Source organism: Chiloscyllium plagiosum, unplaced genomic scaffold (assembly GCF_037043375.1).
Source record: "Chiloscyllium plagiosum isolate Xiang-an unplaced genomic scaffold, Cpla_swu_hap1 HiC_scaffold_23, whole genome shotgun sequence".
Classification (NCBI taxonomy): Eukaryota; Metazoa; Chordata; class Chondrichthyes; order Orectolobiformes; family Hemiscylliidae; genus Chiloscyllium; species Chiloscyllium plagiosum.
In genome coordinates, this window is record NW_028270161.1 from 44,780,897 (window position 1) to 44,800,701 (window position 19,805).

At 41.0% G+C, this 19,805-nt stretch overlaps 1 protein-coding gene across 2 annotated transcripts in view; it reads left to right on the forward strand.

Annotated features, from left to right (window-relative positions):
• Window positions 1–19,805, forward strand: part of LOC122561654 (copine-8) — a 371,771-nt gene that overhangs the window by 69,736 nt on the left and 282,230 nt on the right. For both annotated transcript variants that reach the window (XM_043713603.2, XM_043713601.2), the window contains exon 2: window positions 6,890–6,930. In XM_043713603.2, the coding sequence (XP_043569538.1) occupies window positions 6,890–6,930 (41 nt within the window). The remainder of the gene's footprint in view (window positions 1–6,889; window positions 6,931–19,805) is intronic.

Here is a 19,805-nt window from a genome sequence, read left to right on the forward strand (position 1 = left end):
TTGAAGATAATCACAGGAAATGCATCTATCAATTATTTGTTTGCAACAGGAGCATTCAATGGCTTTTCTTTGTTCTTAACTTAATTATAAAAGTTGCCTTTATACAAGAGCACATTTTCTTGTTGTTAGTATTTGCTGAGCTGCATCACTTTTACTGCTGTGTTGGGAAAACTGTGGACTTGATCACAAAATACAAGCAGATTGAGGAAGTCATCACCAACTTTAAGGTCATTTAACTGGTCATTGGATAAACAAATGGATGATAATGGAATAGTATTGGTGCGATGGTCTTTAGATCGCTTTCACAGGTCAGTGCAGCATCGAGGGCCAAAGGACCTGTACTGCACTGTAATGTTCTATGTTCTATCTTATATACTGTCCCAGGTGGTGCTTTTAACTGGGACAATATTTGTGCTATCTGGTTTACATTAAAAGAAGAGCAGGTTCCACTGTTCTATTAGTCAATGTTCATCTTCATTATAGCAGAGTGTTTGAGCATATATTCCATTTCTGTTTGTGGGATCTTGCTATGTGCAGTTTGGTTGCCAGGTTCAGCTACATTACAACAGTGCTGCACTTGAAAACTGTACTTGTGGATGGGCTAGTACTCCTGAGATTATGCAGGCAACTGTGAAAGTTCCTTCTTTTATCTCAGGACTTGAGGAAATATGGATACAATTTTGTAAAAACAAAATAACACAGTGTTGGTAATAAACAGTAGATTAGTCAAAAACTGAAAAAGAAAGCCTTGTTAATATTTCTGTTGGAACCCATCAAAAATGTCATTAGCTTCCAAAGGTTAGCTGGTCAACTTGATATTGACTTGAACAAGCACCATCTACTTATTACAAGAATATAAAAGTGACCTTTTTTATTTGTCTTGTGTTGCGAGTGTCATTGGCAATTATCATTGATTTTCCATGGGTGCCAGTGGTTGATAAGCAGTCTTTGAAGTGTAGGTACACCTACAGTTTTGTTAGAAAGTGAATTCCAGGATTTTGATGCGGTGGCAGTCATAGAAACTGCAGCTATCTCACCTCCTGATTCCCCATAGCCCGTCCATCATCTCCAAGCCAAAAGTGATGTGTGTGATGGAATACTCTCCACTTGCCTGGATGGTAGCAGATCCCAAAACACTTCTTAAGCTTGACATTATCCAGGACATAGCTGCCCACATCCACAAACATCCACTCCCTCCACCACTGATGCTCAGTGTCAGCAGTGTGTACCACCTATAAAATACACTGCAACAGTCCACCAAGGCTTTTTAGGCAGCACTTTCCAAACCCCAACCAATTGTGTATAGAAGGTCAAGGGCAGCAGATACATAGGAACACCAACATCTGCAGGTTTCCTTCCAATCTGCTCACTATTCTGACTTGGAAATATATTGCTTTCCTTCAATATGACTGTGAGAAAGTGAGGACTGCAAAAGTGCAGCAGGTCAGGCAGCATCAAAGGAACAGGAGAATCGACGTTTCGGGCATAAGCCCTTCTTCAGGAATGAGGAGGGTGTGCCAAGCAGGCTAAGATAAAAGGTAGGGAGGAGGGACTTGGGGGAGGGGCATTGGGAATACGATAGGTAGAAGGAGGTTAAGGTGAGGGTGATAGGCTGGAGAGGGGGTGGGGGCGGAGAGGTCGGGAAGAAGATTGCAGGTCAAGAAGGTGGTGCTGAGTCTGAGGGTTGGGACTGAGAAAAGGTGGGGTAGGGGAAATGAGAAAGCTGGAGAAATCTGCATTCATGTTGGTCTGAATGTAGTCTGGAGTCCATGCGGGGTCAGTCGGTTCCGCAGACAGGTGCTGAGGAAGGACTGCAGGTTTGAATGCAGATTTCTCCAGCTTTCTCATTTCCCCTCCCCCCACATTTTCTCAGTCCCAACCCTCAGACTCAGCACCGCCTTCTTGACCTGCAATTTTCTTCCCGACCTCTCCGCCCCCACCCCCTCTCCGGCCTATCACCCTCACCTTAACCTCCTTCCACCTATCATATTCCCAACGCCCCCTCCCCAAAGTCCCTCTTCCCTACCTTTTATCTTAGCCTGCTTGGCACACCCTCCTCATTCCTGAAGAAGGGCTTATGCCTGAAACGTCGATTCTCCTGTTCCTTTGATGCTGCCTGACCTGCTGCACTTTTCCAGCAACACATTTTTAAGCTTCACTATGACTGAATCAACATCTTGGAATTCTCTCCCTTGAGGGCATTGTAGGTCTACTTACAGCACAAGGAACTCAGGAACTCAGTTCACCAACCCCTTCTCAAGGCAACTAGGGATCAGTAAGGAATGCTGGCTCAACTAGGGACATCCACATCCCACAAGTGAATAAAATCAAGATAGTCTTCCAAGTCAGGATGGTGTGCAACTTGGAGGAGAAATGGGAGGTATGGTGTTCCGGGTTCTGCTGCCAGTGTCCTTTAAGGTGATTGTGGTTTTGGAAGGTGCTGTCATGGTACCTTAGCGAGTTGCTGTAGAAAAAGTGATAGATAGAATTCTAGAATCCCTACAGTGCAGAAGCAGGCTGTTTGGCCCATTGAAGCCACACTGACCGTCTGAAGAGTATCCCGCCCAGATCTTATCCCTGTAACCTTGCATTCCCCAATGGCTAACCCACCTAGCCTGCCCATCCCTGGACACTATGGGCAATTCAGCATGGCCAATCTGCCAAACCTGCACATCTTTAGACTGTGGGAGGAAACTGAAGCACCTGGAGGAAATCCACACAGACACAAGGCGAATGTGCAAACGCCACACAGTCATCCGAGGGCGGAATTGCACCGGGGTCCCTGGCACTATGAGGCAGCAGTGCTAACTGCTGAGCCACTGTGCCCCCCTGTTATCACTGTGCACTGGTTGATAGAGGGATTGCATTTTAAAGTTGGCAGATGGTGTACTGATTAAGTGGGCTGCTTTGTCTTGAATGCTGTTGAGCTTCTGAGTGTTGTCAAAGTTGCATACATCAAACAAGTGGACTGGATGAGATTGACTGGGGCATGGCTAGTGTTGGAGCACAAGTGTTCAATTGGGAGGTTGTCAGGGCCTAAAATCTTTGCTTTATTCAGTATTTTTGGCTATTTATTGACATTCACGAAGAAAATTGTTTTCTGTCAAGACTAGCATTGATAATTGTGGAGTCCTCAGCAGAAGACTGAAATCCATTTTGATAGTTTTGACTGAAGAGGAGAAATGTACCTGGTCAACATTCATTCCTCAACTGTTATGCCTGTGAATTTATGAAGAAGATGGACATTTTAATTTTAAAAAGTAGCATGGAATATGAACTATTTGCCATGGGAAGATGGACTTTGGAGTACCTCACGATATAGATTACAGAGGGTGAACATCTCTGAATGGGATGAACAACTATAATCTGATCAATTTTGTACAAATTCAATGCAAACAGATGTCTTTACCTGCACATGAAAATAAAGCATACCTGAACCGTCTTTAAATTTCCCTGTTCACACAGGGGTTAGGTTCACAGTGCATTTTATAAGGCAGGGTGGAGTTTGTGAGGAGTATGGATGAAGAGACAGGTTGAAAATGTGTTGCTGGAAAAGCGCAGCAGGTCAGGCAGCATCCAGGGAACAGGAGAATCGACGTTTCGGGCATAAGCCCTTCTTCAGGAATCAAGAGACAGGTTGGTTAGGAAGTCTGACTCAGTTCTTCAACCTAATAACGCAGCTCAAAATCACCTCATTCCACAAACACCTCATCACCCTTTTATTTACCCTCAGATCACCATATCTCCTTAGTTTGCTTCTTTTTCAAATTCTTTAGTGTGTTTCACTAACTGAAGATGTATTGTCATGCACAATGGTGATCAATCTCAAACTATCTTTACAGAACATCATCAGTACAATAAAAATACAGCCAGATTACAATGCAACATCTCATTGTGGTAATTGAAGGTGTGAAAGCATTTAATACTTAGCTTTCAGAATCATCTGACCCCTCAGCCAGCTTCCCCACAGTGGTTACATACACTCCAACCTGCTCCTATTTTTAGGGCTTACTGGAGCCGACACCTTCATCTGAAAATAATGTGCAGGAGAAATTACAGCATTTCTAGGACTGCCTTTGCATGCAATGCATTTTCAACCCACCAAAAAAGCCACATGAAAATGCAGTATGGTTGGAAAGGCCGAGGAGAATTTATTTTCCACCATTTATGGCCTGTTTGGCACCTTCTGCTAGGAGATACAAATCTGACCTTTGTCTTCAGCAAAAGAGCAGCATTGTTCAATTTGTTACCAGTAAAGGCTTTATTTGCAATTTGTTCAACTTGGAATAATTGGGTACAAACCAACATCAGATGCTGTTCAATATATAATTTATTCTGTCTGTTCTTTCTGCCATTTCATGTGTATTTTTACTGATACATTGTGCAAGTAAGGGAAAAGTTCATTTCATGTCTCAGCATTGTTACGGCCTTTTCATTATCATATTGTAAAAAGTAATTTCTCATAGAGTCATGCAACACAGAAACAGACTCTTCAGTCCAACCAGTCCATGCCAAATGTAATCCCAAGTTAAATTGGTCCCACCTGCCCGCTCCTGACCCATATCCCTCCAAATTTTTTTTATTCATGTACTTGTTCACATGTCTTTTAAACACTGTAATTATACCCACATCCACCACTTCCTCAGGAAGTACATTCCATACATTCCACATGCTAAACACCCGCAGTGTAAATTATTTTAACTTCATTTATTTTTTAAATTTCTCTCCTCTCACTTTAAAATGTGACCTCTACTCTTGAAATTCTCCACCGTGGGGAAAAGACAACTACCATTAACTCTATCTACAGAGGAACCTCGATTATCCGAACGTCTTGGGTGAGGAGTATTTTGCTTGGATAATCGAATGTTCAGATAATCGAATGCTGGTTAATTCGGTTTAGCCAAGCATCGGGACCTTGCGATTTGTCTGGATAATCTGAAATTTGGATAATCGGATGCTGAATAATCGAGGTTCCTCTGTATACCTCTCATTATTTTATAAACTTCTTTCAGGTCTCCTCTCAACCTCCTACGCTCCAGTGAAAATAGTCCCAGCCTATCCAGCCTTTCTTTATAACTCAAACCTTCCATATCTGACAACATCCTGGTAAATCTCTTCTGAACCCTCTCATAAACTAATTTTCATTGGAGTCCCTCTCATCTTATGTTTTGTTCTGCATTGACTTTTTTTATTTCAATAATTTAAAATGCCATACTGGATTTCCAGTTTCCTATTATCAAATTGTCACTGCCTTCTGAAAATGCACAGAAGAAACCTTCATGTGTTTGACTTTGTTCTTATAAAAAGTCACATTGATAAATAATAACTAACAAGACTCTGAACCCTTTCATTGGGCCAATTGGGATTTTATGGCTGGTTTTAAGACTGGCCTAAATTCTGAAAATTGTACCTAGTTTTGAAAATGAAACAAATGGTCATTATTTTAGAGCAATGTTTTTATGTACCTGTAATAAACTTAACATATTAAGTTGCATTTGTTGAATGGCATTTCATGTAGGTAATTCCAGCATTTTTTGAAGCTGTAAATGGAAAGCATAGGTGATACTATTCAATCCTGTACTTTCCTTTCTCTTGTGATGAGCCAACTATTTGTTAATGCATCAACCCACTTCAATATTGTGAAGAAACTTTAACTTTGCAATGCTTCCAATCAATAAATTATTGAGAAAGATCAATTCTTTATTTTTGTCCCCAATTTTGCTTTCTTGTTTAATGTTTCTTTTATTTTAATTTAATTTTCTATGTCACATATGCTGTTGTTGCAACTAAAGAACACTAAGACTTTAAGATATAGGAGCATAATTAGGCCATTTGGCCCATCAGATCTGCTCCACCATTTGATTATGGCTGATATGTTTCTCAACCCTATTCTCTCGCCTTTTCCCATAATTCTTGATCCTGTTACCAATCAAGAACTTATCTATCTCTATCTTAAATACACTCAATGACTTGGCCTTCACAGCCTTCTGTAGCAATGAGTTCCAAAGATTCATTATCATCTCATTTCTAAAGGGTCGTTCTTCATGCTGAGGCTGCCAACATAGTTGGAAACTTTGCATACTTGTTTGGGACTGGCTGTCAGATTTGATGAGAATATTGCCATTTGACATGTAAACTTTGGTTGTAATTATTGCAAAGCTAATGAAGTGCATGTCTCTGTGCCCTAAACAAATTAGTTTGAGCAGTTTCATCTGGGTTCTCTGAGATAAAGCCCACCCCATAATGTTACATTTCTGGTTGCTTGTTAATTGACAATTTTGTATAGGACTTTCTGACAACCAGAAAAGTTAGAATTAACAAGGGTTTCAATCCTTTTTTGTCTACCTGAACTGCTAGTCTGCTCATCATAGCCCAATTCCTGAACATAACGTTAGGTTACTCTTGGTGCCTCATTAAGTACTTGCTTTTGCTTCTGTCTTCATCGGCATCTCATCACACATTTAATAGCCTTTAGACAAAACAATTCTGTTTGACTTCTATTTTTAATGTAACTTCCTAACATTTATTTTACCCAAATGCTTGAAATCTCTAATTTAGGCAAACTGTTCTATATGGCAAATTTACCAATCTCAGAAATCTCACTCAGGCTTGTATAGCAGAAAGAAGTATTTTGTGAAACAGTGTGGGGGTCACGGTGCAATGGTGTGCTTTGATATGGAGCTTTAGCTTGTAGCTTGTCTGACAATTGGTAAATCTTGCCTATAGACAATGCTGAGTTCAAGTATTTAGAGGCTATAATTTCACATGACATTCCAACTAAAGTATTTCAAGCTATGGCAGGAAATCTGCAAAGCTGTTGCATATTTTTCTTACAATTTAAATATTAAACACGAGCTCTTGTTTAATGACAAATTTTGTTTCTCCACAGGAATCTTTTGGACAGAGATACATTTTCTAAGTCGGATCCAAGTAAGTAACTGGAGATTATTATAAACTATCTTTAGCCTGTATGATCAACAATTAAGATAGTCTTAGCAATACTCTGTGAATAACTTCCTGTTACTGTAAACCACAAATGCATATTTTGTTTCCTACTAAAGAGATAATCATTTTAATAAGATTTGCATTGTAACATTTCAAGTACCTATCCTGAACTGGAGGAAAGGACTGGATGATTTATTCTGTGATTTATTTCTTTATTCTTGTAAATTGATTATCCATCACGTGACAGGCTCAATCTAAATGAATGGGAATATGGATAGTAAATTTGCTAAACCAGGAAGGCTGTTAGGTAGGGTCCAGAGACCCAGATAATATTCTGGGGATCTGGGTTCAAATCCCACCATGGCAGATGGTGCAATTTGAATTTAATGAAAATAAAATCTGGAATTAAGAGTCTAATGATGACTGTGAATCCATTGTCGATTGCCAGAAAAATCCATCTGGTTCACTATTGTCCTTTAGGGAAAGGAACTGCTATCCTTACCTGGTCTGGCCTGCATGTGACTCCAGACCCACAGCAATGTAGTTGATGCTTAACTACCTTCTGGGCAGTTACAGGTGAGTATTAAATGCTGGCCTTGCTAACGATGCCCTTGTCCCATGAATAAATGAAATAAAACCATGGGTATGGATCTATTTTTGTAAAGAGGTTTAAAAATATCTAGGCCGGTTTTTACAGAACCATGACTTAAAACTAATATGTGTCAGAGAGCAGGTTTGCAAGTCTGCTGAAATGCTAATGGTAGTCTGTTTATATTGTGCTTGTTTACAACAGGGAAGAGAAAATATTGGAAGCCATTAGCTTGTCTTTGGGTTTAGAATGGTCAAGGATTGGCTTAAGCTTAGAAATACCGAGAGATGGAAAACTTCTGGGTCATTCAAAGATATGCAGATTCTCCTCGGAAAAGGAAAATATCAGAGTAGCTCAGGAAATAGGTTACCTCAGTGAAAGAGTATAGTTTTTAAAACTGCAAGACCACAAGTGTCTGACTGGAATCCTATGTATTATTAAAAGACTGAGAAAGTTTAAGCACTCTTCTGTGTGACTATTCAGGGAGAATTCTCCAGTTCAAAGGACTAGAATGGAGATAAAGCAACTAATTCAAACCTACAGATTTGATAGAGAATATAAATGTTTCTGGATTTGAGGACCTGTGGACTGCTGGTATTAGGGAATAGATAGGATTTTGTTTTGCCACGTGTTTTGCAATCTTTCAAACAATATTCTGTTTAGATAGCTTGGTATAGTTTGTTTTATATTTTATTTCTTTTGTGAAATAAACTCTTGTCTTATTTTTTTAAACTGAATCTGTGGCCTGTGTACTTCTGTTTCAGTGAAAGGCCACCCATTAAAGTAACAAAGAACAAACTATAATCTATCAGCCCAGCTTTTGTTCTGGGATCTGATTTATGCAGTAGTACCACCAGCTGGGATCATAACAACTGATATTAGATTACCAACAGTACGGAAAAAGGCCCTTCAGCCCAACAAGTCCACAAAGACCCTCTGAAGAGCAACCCACTCAGACCCATTCCCCTATATTTACCTTGACTAATGCACCTAACATTGTGGACAATTTAGCACAGCCAATTCATCTAAACTGCACAACTTTGGATTGTGGGAGAAAACCAGAGCACCCAGAGGAAACCCATGCAGACACAGGGAGAATGAGCAAACTCCACATAGACAGTTGCCTAAGGCAGGAATCGAAACCAGGACCCTGGTGCTGTGAGGCAGCAGTGCTAACCACTGAACCACAGTGCTACCCCAAATATATCGTTATGTTTGAAAAGGTAGAAGGTAATTCTTTAAATGGAAAGAGGATAGAAAGTCAAATTCAGTGTGGATTAGAGCAGGAACTTTTGTTATTTACAATGTTCATTACTGATTTAGCTAGTCTAGATCTGTTGATATTGGCAGCTGTTTTAGACAAAATATTGCACGTTGGGATCATGCAGAAGCTCTGACAGTATTGACAGTAGGGGAACTGGTCAGGAAATTGAAACATCTGATGGTCAAATATACATCATCTGGAACCCTTTAAAAACAATCCCAAACTCCAAGTTAAACTTCAGATGATTATGATTTACTAATCTGAATAGTTAGCCAGGAAAAGTGAGAGGAATTAAAACCTACTCAACCCGTGGCTAACTGTAACACTAACCCTGATCTCCAAATCATCACTGACCCCAGTCACAAGGTAGTGACCCCAGAGCTTGCACTAATATCTAACGCCCTGAACCTCCACTATTAACCCAAGAACAATCTCCTGTCCTTGACCAGAATGACAACATTTGTGTGAGACATGGAGACTCAGTGGTTAGCACTGCTACCTCACAGCTTCAGGGACCTAGGTTTCATTCCAGCCTTGGGTGACTGTCTTTGTGGACTTTGCATGTTCTCCCAGTATGTGTGTGGGTTTTCTCTGTGGTGCATCGGTTTCCTCCCACAGTCCAAAGGTTAGGTGGATTGGCCTTGCTAAATTGCCCATAGTGTCTAGGAATGTGCAGGCAAGGTGGATTACCCAGGGCGAAATGCAGGATTACAGATGGGGCTGCTGGGGCTGGGTCTGGGTGGGATACTTGCAGAGGGTCGGTTCAGACTTGATGGGTTGAATGGCCTCTTTCTACACTGTAGGATTCCCTAATTTGACATGAAGGGTGGATTTGACCAAGTGTGGCGTCAAGGATCCCTAGAGTCAATGGGAATCCAATTAACATCCTAGTGGTTACCATTGACCAGAAACTGAAAGGGACCAACTATATAAATACTGTGACTACAGAGCAGGTCAGGAATTCTGCTGTGAATAACTCATCACCTCTCTCCCAAAGCCTGGCAAGAACATGAAGTTCCAAGAAGCTTGACACCATCCAGGACAAAACATCCCACTTGATTGGCATCCTATCCATCACCTTCAACAATCGCTTCCTTCACCACTGGCGCACACTGGCAGCAATGTGTACGATCTACAACATGCACTGCCATTACCCACAAGAACTGTTCCTAAATGTTCCTAAACCAGTTAAAAGGACAAATGAATGGCTGCAAATTATTCTGACTCTGACCTGGAAATATATTACCGTTCCCTGACAGTCACTAGGTCAAAATTCTGGAACTCCCTTCCTAACAGCACTGTGGATGTCCCCATTCCCTGACAGTTGCAACAGTTCACTAAGCAGCTCAGCAATAGTTTCTCAAGAGCTATTAGAGATGAGCAAAAGTCACTCACATTTAATTAGCAAATGAAATAAAAACACAAAGAAACTTTTTTGACACACGCACTAAACAACCCCACTGCCCTGTGGTCGAACACTTCAACTCCCCCTTCCACTCCACCAAGGACATGCAAGTCCTGGGCCTCCTCCACTGCCAAATTCTAGCCACCCGGCACCTGGAGGAAGAACACATCAATCTTCCACCTTGGGACCCTCCGACCACAAGGGAGTAATGTCGATTTCACCAGTTTCCTCATCTCCCCTCTCCTCAACTTATCTCAGATCCAAGCCAACTTGGCACCACCCTCTTGAACTGTCCCAACTGTCCATCCTCCTTCTCTCCTATCTGCTCCACCCTCCACTCTGACCTATCACCATCACCCCCCCACCTTCATCTACCTATCGCACTCCAAGCTACCTTCCCCCCAGCTCCACATCCCCTCCCATTTATCTTTCAGCCCCCTTGGGCTCCCCACATTCCTGATGAAGAGCTTATACCCAAAACATCGACCCTCCTGCTCCTCAGATGCTACCTGATCTGCTGTGCTTTTCCAACATCATACTTTTTGACTCTGATCTTCAACATCTGCAGCCCTCACTTTCTCCCACTAAGAAGCTTGCAAACTGAGCAATAATTGAATTTTTAACAAGATACGAGGGGATGCATTTTAACAGACAAAGCAAGATGTGCATAAAGTAAGAAATTGTAGAAAAACAAATAGTTCAAACAGAGGTACTGGTGAACAAATCATTAATAGCAGCAAAGTAGGTCATTGTAGGTCAGCAAAGCAACTAAAATGTTAACAAAGCACTGAACAAAAAGTAAAGAATTGGAGAAAGTGTGGAAAGCATTGCAGGGATGGTACCAAGTTGAGAGATTACAGTTAGCAGGTTGGGGCATTTTCCTTCAGAGAATCTTGAGAAGAGGTCTTTAATATAATAAATGAATTGGCCAGGGTCAATTTGGCAGTAATGTTTCCACATGTGGCAGAAACCACAGGTAGGAGCCAGAAGTAGAAAAATAGTTATTTGATAAGGAAGTAAAGAGAAATTTCTTCATTCAGGACGTGTACATTGTAGAACTTGTGACCACAGAAAGTGGTTAATATGCAAATAATTTAGATGGTTTCAAGAGATAACGAGATAAAAATGCAAGAACTGAGGGAACAGAAAAATGAACTGAAAGATTGAAATGAGGTAAATGGAATGGGAGGAGACTTGGGTTTTATGCCACATACATCACAACTGTAGGGACAATAGCGTGTTTATTTTTGTACATTGCGTGAGCTAACTTTTCCCCAAAATAACTTTGGGACTTTATGGAAGATTTCTCTCCGTGAGCTTGAGTGAGTTTTCTCACTCAATTCACACTGCTCACCTTGCTGTATATGCACCACTACCTCAGTGACACTGTGTCCACGTTATTGTGCACTCCCCAGAGGCAAATTATTCGCTACAGCCAGGACCTTTCAGAATTTCCACTGCTGACACCATAACTGAAGCCCAGTTGTGTACCAGGGCAATTGGTGCCAGCCAGGATTGGCTCTTCATTATACATGGAGTGGGAAAGCAATGAAAAAAAACAACTTCTAGTGGCACTAGTAACACTTCATTGCAAATAGAAGTTCACATTGTTACTATATTACATCACTTGTCTGATCAATTATTATTGTAATTGCAACTACAAGAATCAAGCTACACAGGTTATACTTAATGACAGAGCTTGCTATAACCCTGTCGAAGGGAGTGCTGCTCTCCTCCTAACTCCCAACATAGTGGAACATCTTTTCATTTTTAATTTGGGAGAATTGCATGTTGGAAAGTCTTCAAACAGCTAAAAACATTAACTTTTATTGAAGAAGAACAAAAGTGAAGAAAAATCTAACAAAAAAGCTGCACTTTCTTTTGGGAATGAACAGGAGCTTCTTGCCTTTCAAGCAACAATAAATTTATAGTTAGTGGATCTTCATCATCCAAACAACATCTGGTAGAAAATGAAGTCCCATCTGGCTTGTTCCATTTGACGTTGCACCACTCTACCATGGTGAAGGTGATGTTCCTCTTGCTCAGTGTTCTCTTGTTCCTCCTCAGAAGACTGCTACTTCTCTCCCAAATCTTCAGGATCCAAAACATCCCCTCTTTGTTTGCTCCAGTTGGTAGAGCACATCATACAAGGATCATGTGGCACACTCTATCTGAATTGTACTCACAGCCTCCTCAGAAACAAACATTGGAATCTCATTTTCAAGGACCCTTATCTGCTCGTCTTAGCAATTAAGGAGGCAATTAAGGCCACGTTGTATCTACACAGCCTCAGTCTGGCGGTTGTGAATGGAGCCATCACCCCGGTCACAGAAAGCAACCCTTTGTCTCACAGTAACTAATCTTGTAAGGCATCCAGCTCTTGAGACAAAGCAGGAAAATGAGAGTTCTCAAGGATATGGCCTTCAGAGTGGCTTTTAGGATACTTGGCACATATGTCTGAGATGGTGTACCAATGATCTCCGTGATGACTTGTAAATTGATAAAATGGACCCCTTTTCTGTTGAAGAAGTCAGCTGCATAATGATGTGGCACTCTCAACACAATATTTGTACAGCCTATAGCCTGGACCTGGGAGGAAGCAGCCATGCTATCCAGGTTGCAGGATTCACCATGTTGCAGGGAAATGAGATGAAGCAATGTGATCTGGTACAAGTTGAATTAGTAACATTCTTTGGTCCAGTTGAGGGTTAAGAGTTCCCACACAATTACCCACTGGATCCTTGGAAGTAATAAGTTACAAAACCGTTCAGTGCAGTTGTCACCTTGATGGCCGGCCATCCCTTCAAGCCACATGCTCCACTCCAGCAGTTGACAAAGTCATGCCACAGCATCCGAGGATGTCCTCAGTCTGTGGTAGCACTGCACTTTGCTCGTAGATCTGGAAGAAGCTCTAGGGACCTTCAGCTGCGATGTCTTCATGTGGAGACTGTTAGGCAGTTACTGTAGGTTGCTGCGCTGGTCCTCAGCTTACTGGTGCATCTGGTGGGCCTCAATTTCTCTGTGCCTTCATTGTACCATTATTACAGTGATGATGATCCCTGCTGTGCCTGGATTAATTGGTCACAGTTCCAATGAACCTATATGGGGTAATATCACAAACAGGACAGATCCTTACTAATCTGTGCAGTCAACACTCATATCACACACAACTGACAGTGTAACTGGCAGTTAGACACACCAGTTTACTTGTTACGTTCTCTTTCATCATGTTCTCTCTCCTCTCCCCCCATCCTAGTGGGACTGTCTTCTCTTTCAAGTACAGCAGTTAGACACACCATTGTTCTGTCATTCTCACAGTCTGATCACTTAAACTGAACTATCTTCCTTGGATTTCTGTCTGACCCATTGTGATTTCCAGCATTTGTTGTTTTCAGTACAGATTTCAGCATCTGCAGTAATTTGTTCCAACAGTGTAGCATAATCCTTGATACAGTGGGCCATGGAGGACTTCGACAAGGAGTGCCATGGGATGCCTGCACATGGACCTTTTTACATAATGGATCTTATTCCAAAGCATGCAACACCAACCATGTTGCAAAAATACAGTAGGAGTTTGAAAGTGTGATAGGATCACTTAAAACGTTTTTCAGGCTCCTCTACCCACAGTTCCACATCATCTAAGAAAATCATTATTGTATATAAGAACATGTTGTCAAATACTTTATTTAAGGTGAGAAGGAATCATCACTGTGCTCATCTGTAGCCTGTGAGATATTGGTTTGTCTTTGTGAATTGTGACCAACAGGCAAGAACTTTAAGATCACCTGAGATCACTCCTGATTCACAGAGCTGCTTATGATCAATCTGCAATGACATGGTTAGGATTGCTTGTGCCCAGGGTTTGTATCCCACACGGTTGGACACTGCATGTATTTCATGCAGGAGGCTAAGATTACAGATGTCTTCAACCCTGTGTTGTGTAAGTGCTTGAAAAATGAACTCATCCCTTAAAGGTCCACACATCACTCACAAATACCGTCCATGTGCTCAAACAGGAAGAAAACACTTATCCCACAAACTCCTCACAGCCAATTTCCATTTCCAATGCACATTTATGATTCACTGGAATACAGAAAGCACGCAGATCACATTTGGCAGAGCGAGTCACAGACTCAGCCTGGTAACCAGGGCCCCCCAAGTCTCCATGTTTCATTCTTCCTTGATGTTGAGTTTGTCAGTACTTAGCTTTCACACACATCTTTTAGTTATGACATCATATCTAAACAATATTCCCCAAGCCCCTGCCTGACAGATGAGAATGTAGGAGGCATGGTTAGTAAGTTTGTGGATGACACTAAAAGTGGTGCATAGCGGACAGTGAAGAAGGCTGTCTAAAAGTATCTTGATCAGCTGGGCCAATGGGTCAAGGAGTGGCAGATGGAGTTTGATTTAGATAAATGCAAGGTGTTGCATTTTGGTAAGACAAACTAGGGCAGCACTTACATAGTTAATGTAGAACCTGGGAGGAGTCATCGAACAGAGAGACTTAGAGATGTGGATACGGGACTCCTTGAATGTGGCATCACAGATAGACAGGATGGTGGACAATGATTGGCATGCCTGCCTTCAGTTGGTAAATATGTTCACTAAAGGAGTTGGGACATCATGTTGCAGTTGTACAGGACGTTGGTGAGGCCACCTTTTGGAGTATTGTGTATAATTCTCATTGCTGTTCTATAGGAAGGATATTATTAAACTGGAAAGGGTACAGAGAAGATTTACAAGGATGTTGCCAGGACTGGAGGGTTTGAGGGAGAGGCTGGATAGGCTGGGATTTTTTTTTTCATGGAGCATTGGAGGCTGAGTGTGTTGACCTTATAGAGCTTTTATAAAATCATGAGGTGATAGATAAAGTGAATAGCCAAGGTATTTTCCCACAGTGGGGAAGTCCAAATCTAGAGGCATAGTTTAAGGTGAGAGGGGAAAGATTTAAAAGGGATCTGAAGGCCAATGTTTTGACACAGATGATGGTGCATATGTGGAATGAACTGCTAGAGGAAGTGGTAAAGGTGAATTCAATTACCACATTCAAAAATAACTTTGGGACAGGTACATGAATAATAAAGGTTTAGAAAGAAATGGGCCAAACACAAGGACGAGTTCAGTTTAAGAAACCTGTTTGGCATGGACGATGGGTCTGTTTTGTGTTGTATGACTCAATGACTCTGTTTTCTAAGACACTGTCATTTCCCAGCCTTATATAATGAAATGCCTCCCTTCACAATTATTGCCCCTCCACATCCCACCATACTGCCTCCAATCCACACAATTAACATCCCAAACATCTAAACCATAGCAATGGCCCCTGATAACCTCCTGAACTTCACTGATCTGACCCCAAGGACTAATGGTGACCCACAGGCATGATCAATTGGGGCACATAGTCTGACTGATGAGTGACTGGGTTCCTGACTGATCTCTGTGCAGGTTTCTGACCGACATATTGCACTTTGGTGAACTGTGGCTGAATTGCACTGGACCTGCCCAACTAGCCAGGTTCACTGTCTGTATTGTGTTGATACAGACTCTCTGACACTGACAACCCAAAGTGGCCAACTGACTATGTCTAAACTTCTAGACTGTTAGTGGACTGTGCTAGAAAGCTCTGACTTGATCAGTGATTACTCCCCTTGGAGTTTGGTTGAAGCATTTCCAATAAGTTTGCCATGTCAATTGCTGGCACATAGTTAAGGTATGACAATGACACAATGTGCTGTACAGCAACATGTCCTGTGCTAAAAGTAAAGACAAGTCACGAATACTGTGAGTCTTTAAGCTTTGGCCAAGGGGCCAATGCGTGAAAAGGCAAGGCAGAGATGCTGTGTGCATCCAAGTAGTTGCAAAGTGAATGAACGCAAACACAGAAAAACAGAAATTGCTGGAGAACATCAGCAGGTCTGGCAGCATCTATGGAGAGAGAAATATGTCCAGTGACACTTCTTCAGAACTAGACTTAAAATGCTAACTCTGCTTTCTCTACACAGATGCTGCCTGAATTTCTCCAGCAATTTCTGTTTTGGTTTCAGATTTCCAGCATCTGCAGTTTTATTTATCATATAAGAGCAGCCTTGAGATACACCATGGCCTAATCCATGAGATAATCACTTGTCAGAGGAACATAGGAACAAAATTAGGCCATTCAGGCTATTGAGTCTGCCTTAGCATTCAATCTAATCACGGCTGATTGAGTGTTTCACGTTCTTTTTCCAGTCCCATACCCTTGTATGCCACCGGTCATTGAAATTTATCAATCTCTATCTTAAAACATATTCAAAGATAGGGTTTTCATTGTCCTCTGTAGTGGATAATTCTAAGGGTTCACAATTTTCTGTGTGTAAAGTGTTGTGGCAGCAACATTATAATGAAGGCTACTGATGCATTTGAATATGTAGCATTGAATCACAGAACAGTATTGTAAGTGGGTGGGCGATGTGCCACGATGATATGGAGAGGTTGGCACTTCTCTGATGCCAACCTTCATTAGTGAGATGCTGTGGAGGGGCATTTGGTTTATGGGTGGTTGCTGCCCACGAAGGCTGCCCTAAGATGTTGGTGTCTGCCCTCCAAGACAGTGAGCTGGTGTTGCCAAGAACACACTCTGACTTTATTGTCAGGAATTGTCACTGTCTGGTTTCTATGTCGAGAATAGGAAATCCCATATCCATAAGGTGTTAGTGAAATGTTGATGAATTCAAATAGGCCTTTCCCAGCTCTCTTTTCTTCCAGTTCAAAACTTGGTTGCAGTATCAATTTTTTTTTTCTTGACACCAATAATCGTATTTTACTGATCTTGCCTTATTTTTGCAACTGACTCTCCAATGCCCACATCGTTCAGGGATTGGGAAGGTTCTGCCCATTGAGTTATGCTTTTTAATCCTGCTTCTTTTTCTTATTCCAACACATTTTCAAAAAGGCCAGATCCTACAAATTATTTTCTATATTACATTTCCTTTACTGTGAATTAAAAACTTAAAAATTCTGGTCAAAATGAGGGAATGAACTGCAGCTTAGTTTCAGTGTCGTATTGATTTGAAATTAATTTTTAATTTTCAAAACTAAATAACTTTGGATAATTATGCTATTTAATGTGGATAATATCAAAATGGAATGTTTGAAAATGTTTATAATATTAATAATTTCAAAAACACTAGGTGAATTATTTGATCTGTCCCAGACAAGATGGAGTTGTGAATTGAACAATTATTACTGTCTTCTCTCCTCCCCATAACAGGAGCTTGTTTTTTTTTCTTACTTTCCTTTCATTTTTAAAAATAGCTGGTATCTGTCTTCAAAGCTTGTCTGAAATCCAGTCTATAATGACCCATAACAAATTCTCTAGGGTTAAAAAAAAGTAAGTAGTTATTCTTGCATTCAAAACCTGGGAGAAGAGTTCATCACACACATTCACGCAGACATACATTTGAGAAAGAAAGAACAGAAAAGTAAAAGAGAAAAGCTACAAACTACAAATTACGGAAACTCAAAGATATCTGGGTCTGTTCTTGTGGGTTAGAGAAACCAAGAAGTGCAAGTCCAGTTAAGGTTCTTTCAATAAATTGAGCACAGCTACAGGAGCTTAGACACAGTCATATTGCTGTTGAAGGTCTAATTGTAAACTGTAAATTATAGGCATAATTCAAACACAAGGATTTGTAGGCGAGATTGCTGCATCAGCCAGTTCTTCACAAAGGGAGTCATTGAAACCCATTGTTAGTTATCTTACTCTTTTGCAAACATCAGACTTTTGTGAGATATGGAGATCAGAGGCAGTTATTTAGTTGAACTGGGACTGTTTCCTGTTCTGTTGTTATAAAAAGAAACTTATGAACAAATGTAGAAGTAAAGATAGTTTAAACAAACCAGTAGCTTCAGCCATGTTATTGAGATTACAATGATATAGTTGTGATGCAACAAAAGGAATTGCTAGAAAAAGTCAGCAGCTCTGGAGTATCTGTGAGGAGTAAGCAGGGTTTTGAGTCTAGTGGCGCTTCAGCATAACTAATGTGGTTTGGATGCTTCCTTATCAGAAATTACTGGTTGTTTGAAGCAGAAATGTACAGACATTTGCAGTAAGATTACTAACAGTGGGCTCCCTTTGTGAAAAACTGGCTGATGCAGCAATCTCGCCTACAAATCCTTGTGTTGGCGATTCATAAAGTGCAAAGAGTGTCATAATTCAGGGAGTACATGTAAACTCTTATCTGCTGGTTGCTGCTGGTCAGAATTGTATGGAGGTTGTGTTCAAATGGCATCCATGTTGTCAAGTTTCCATTGCTAAAGAAAAGTAAAGCAAGAGAATAATAAACCAGATTTAAATTAGGGTCTCTCTCTTCCTGCCCTTTAAGTATTATAGGTAAAAGTAATATCATAGAGTGATAGAGATATACAGCACAGAAACAGACCCTTTGGCTCAACCAGATATCCTATATAAATCAACTCCCATTTGCCAGCACTTGGTCCCTATCCCTCTAAGCCCTTTCTATTCAGATATCATTCAGAAGTCTTTTAAATGTCATAATTGTACCAGCCTCCACTACTTCCTCTGGCAAATCATTCTATCCATGCGTCACTCTCTGCATTGAAAAGTTGCCCCTTAGGTCCCTTTTAAATCTCTCCCCTCTCCCCTTAATCCTATGCTCTCTAGGTTTGGACTGCCTCACTGTGGGGAAAAGACCTTGTTTATTTACCCTATCCATGACCCTCATGATCTTATAAACCACTGCAAGATCACCCCTTAGCCTCTGACCGTGCAGGGAAAATAGCCCAGCCTATTCAGCCTCTTCCTATAGCTCAAACCCTCCAATCCTGGGAACATCCTTCTAGATCTTTTCTGAACCTTTTCAAGTCTCACAACATGCTTCCTATAGGAGTTGCATGCAATATTCCAAAACTGGCCTAACCAATGTCCTGTACAACCGCAACATAACCTCAAAATTTCTATACTCAATGCTCTGAACAACATAGGAAAGCATACCAAATGTCTTCTTCACTATCTTATCTACCCTGTGACTCAACTTGCAAGGAACTATGAACCTGCATTCCAAGGTCTCTTTGTTTAGCAACACACCCCGGGATCTTCCCATTAATTGTATAAAGTTCTGCCCTGATTTGCGTTTCAAAATGCAGCATGTCATACTTATCTAAATTAAACTCCATCAGCCACTCCTTGGCCCATTGGCGTATTTTAACTAGAGTTGATATGACTTTTGTGAAAACCTATATGGATTGACGGTATGTGGACATGGCCCATTAATGTTTCTATAAGTGAATGTGCAGGCCCTGGATTTTCCAATGGCTAGACAGTTGTTATTCCAGTAGATGGGAGTTGTGCATGGAGACTCTACAGAATCCCCTTGGTCGCAGATTCCGAAGGATATGCCCAGGAAATTGAAGATTCTGATGGGAAATTCTCCTGAGCCTGGAACTTTCTGAAAGTATCCATTTAAATTGTAGGTTTGGCCAATTCCAATGAAACTAAGTAAATGATTACTCAGGAAGTGCTAATGTATTAAATATAATGAGTAGAACCTTATAGCGGTCTGAACGATGTGAACTATGATGAGATTTGTGGCAGTATCAGA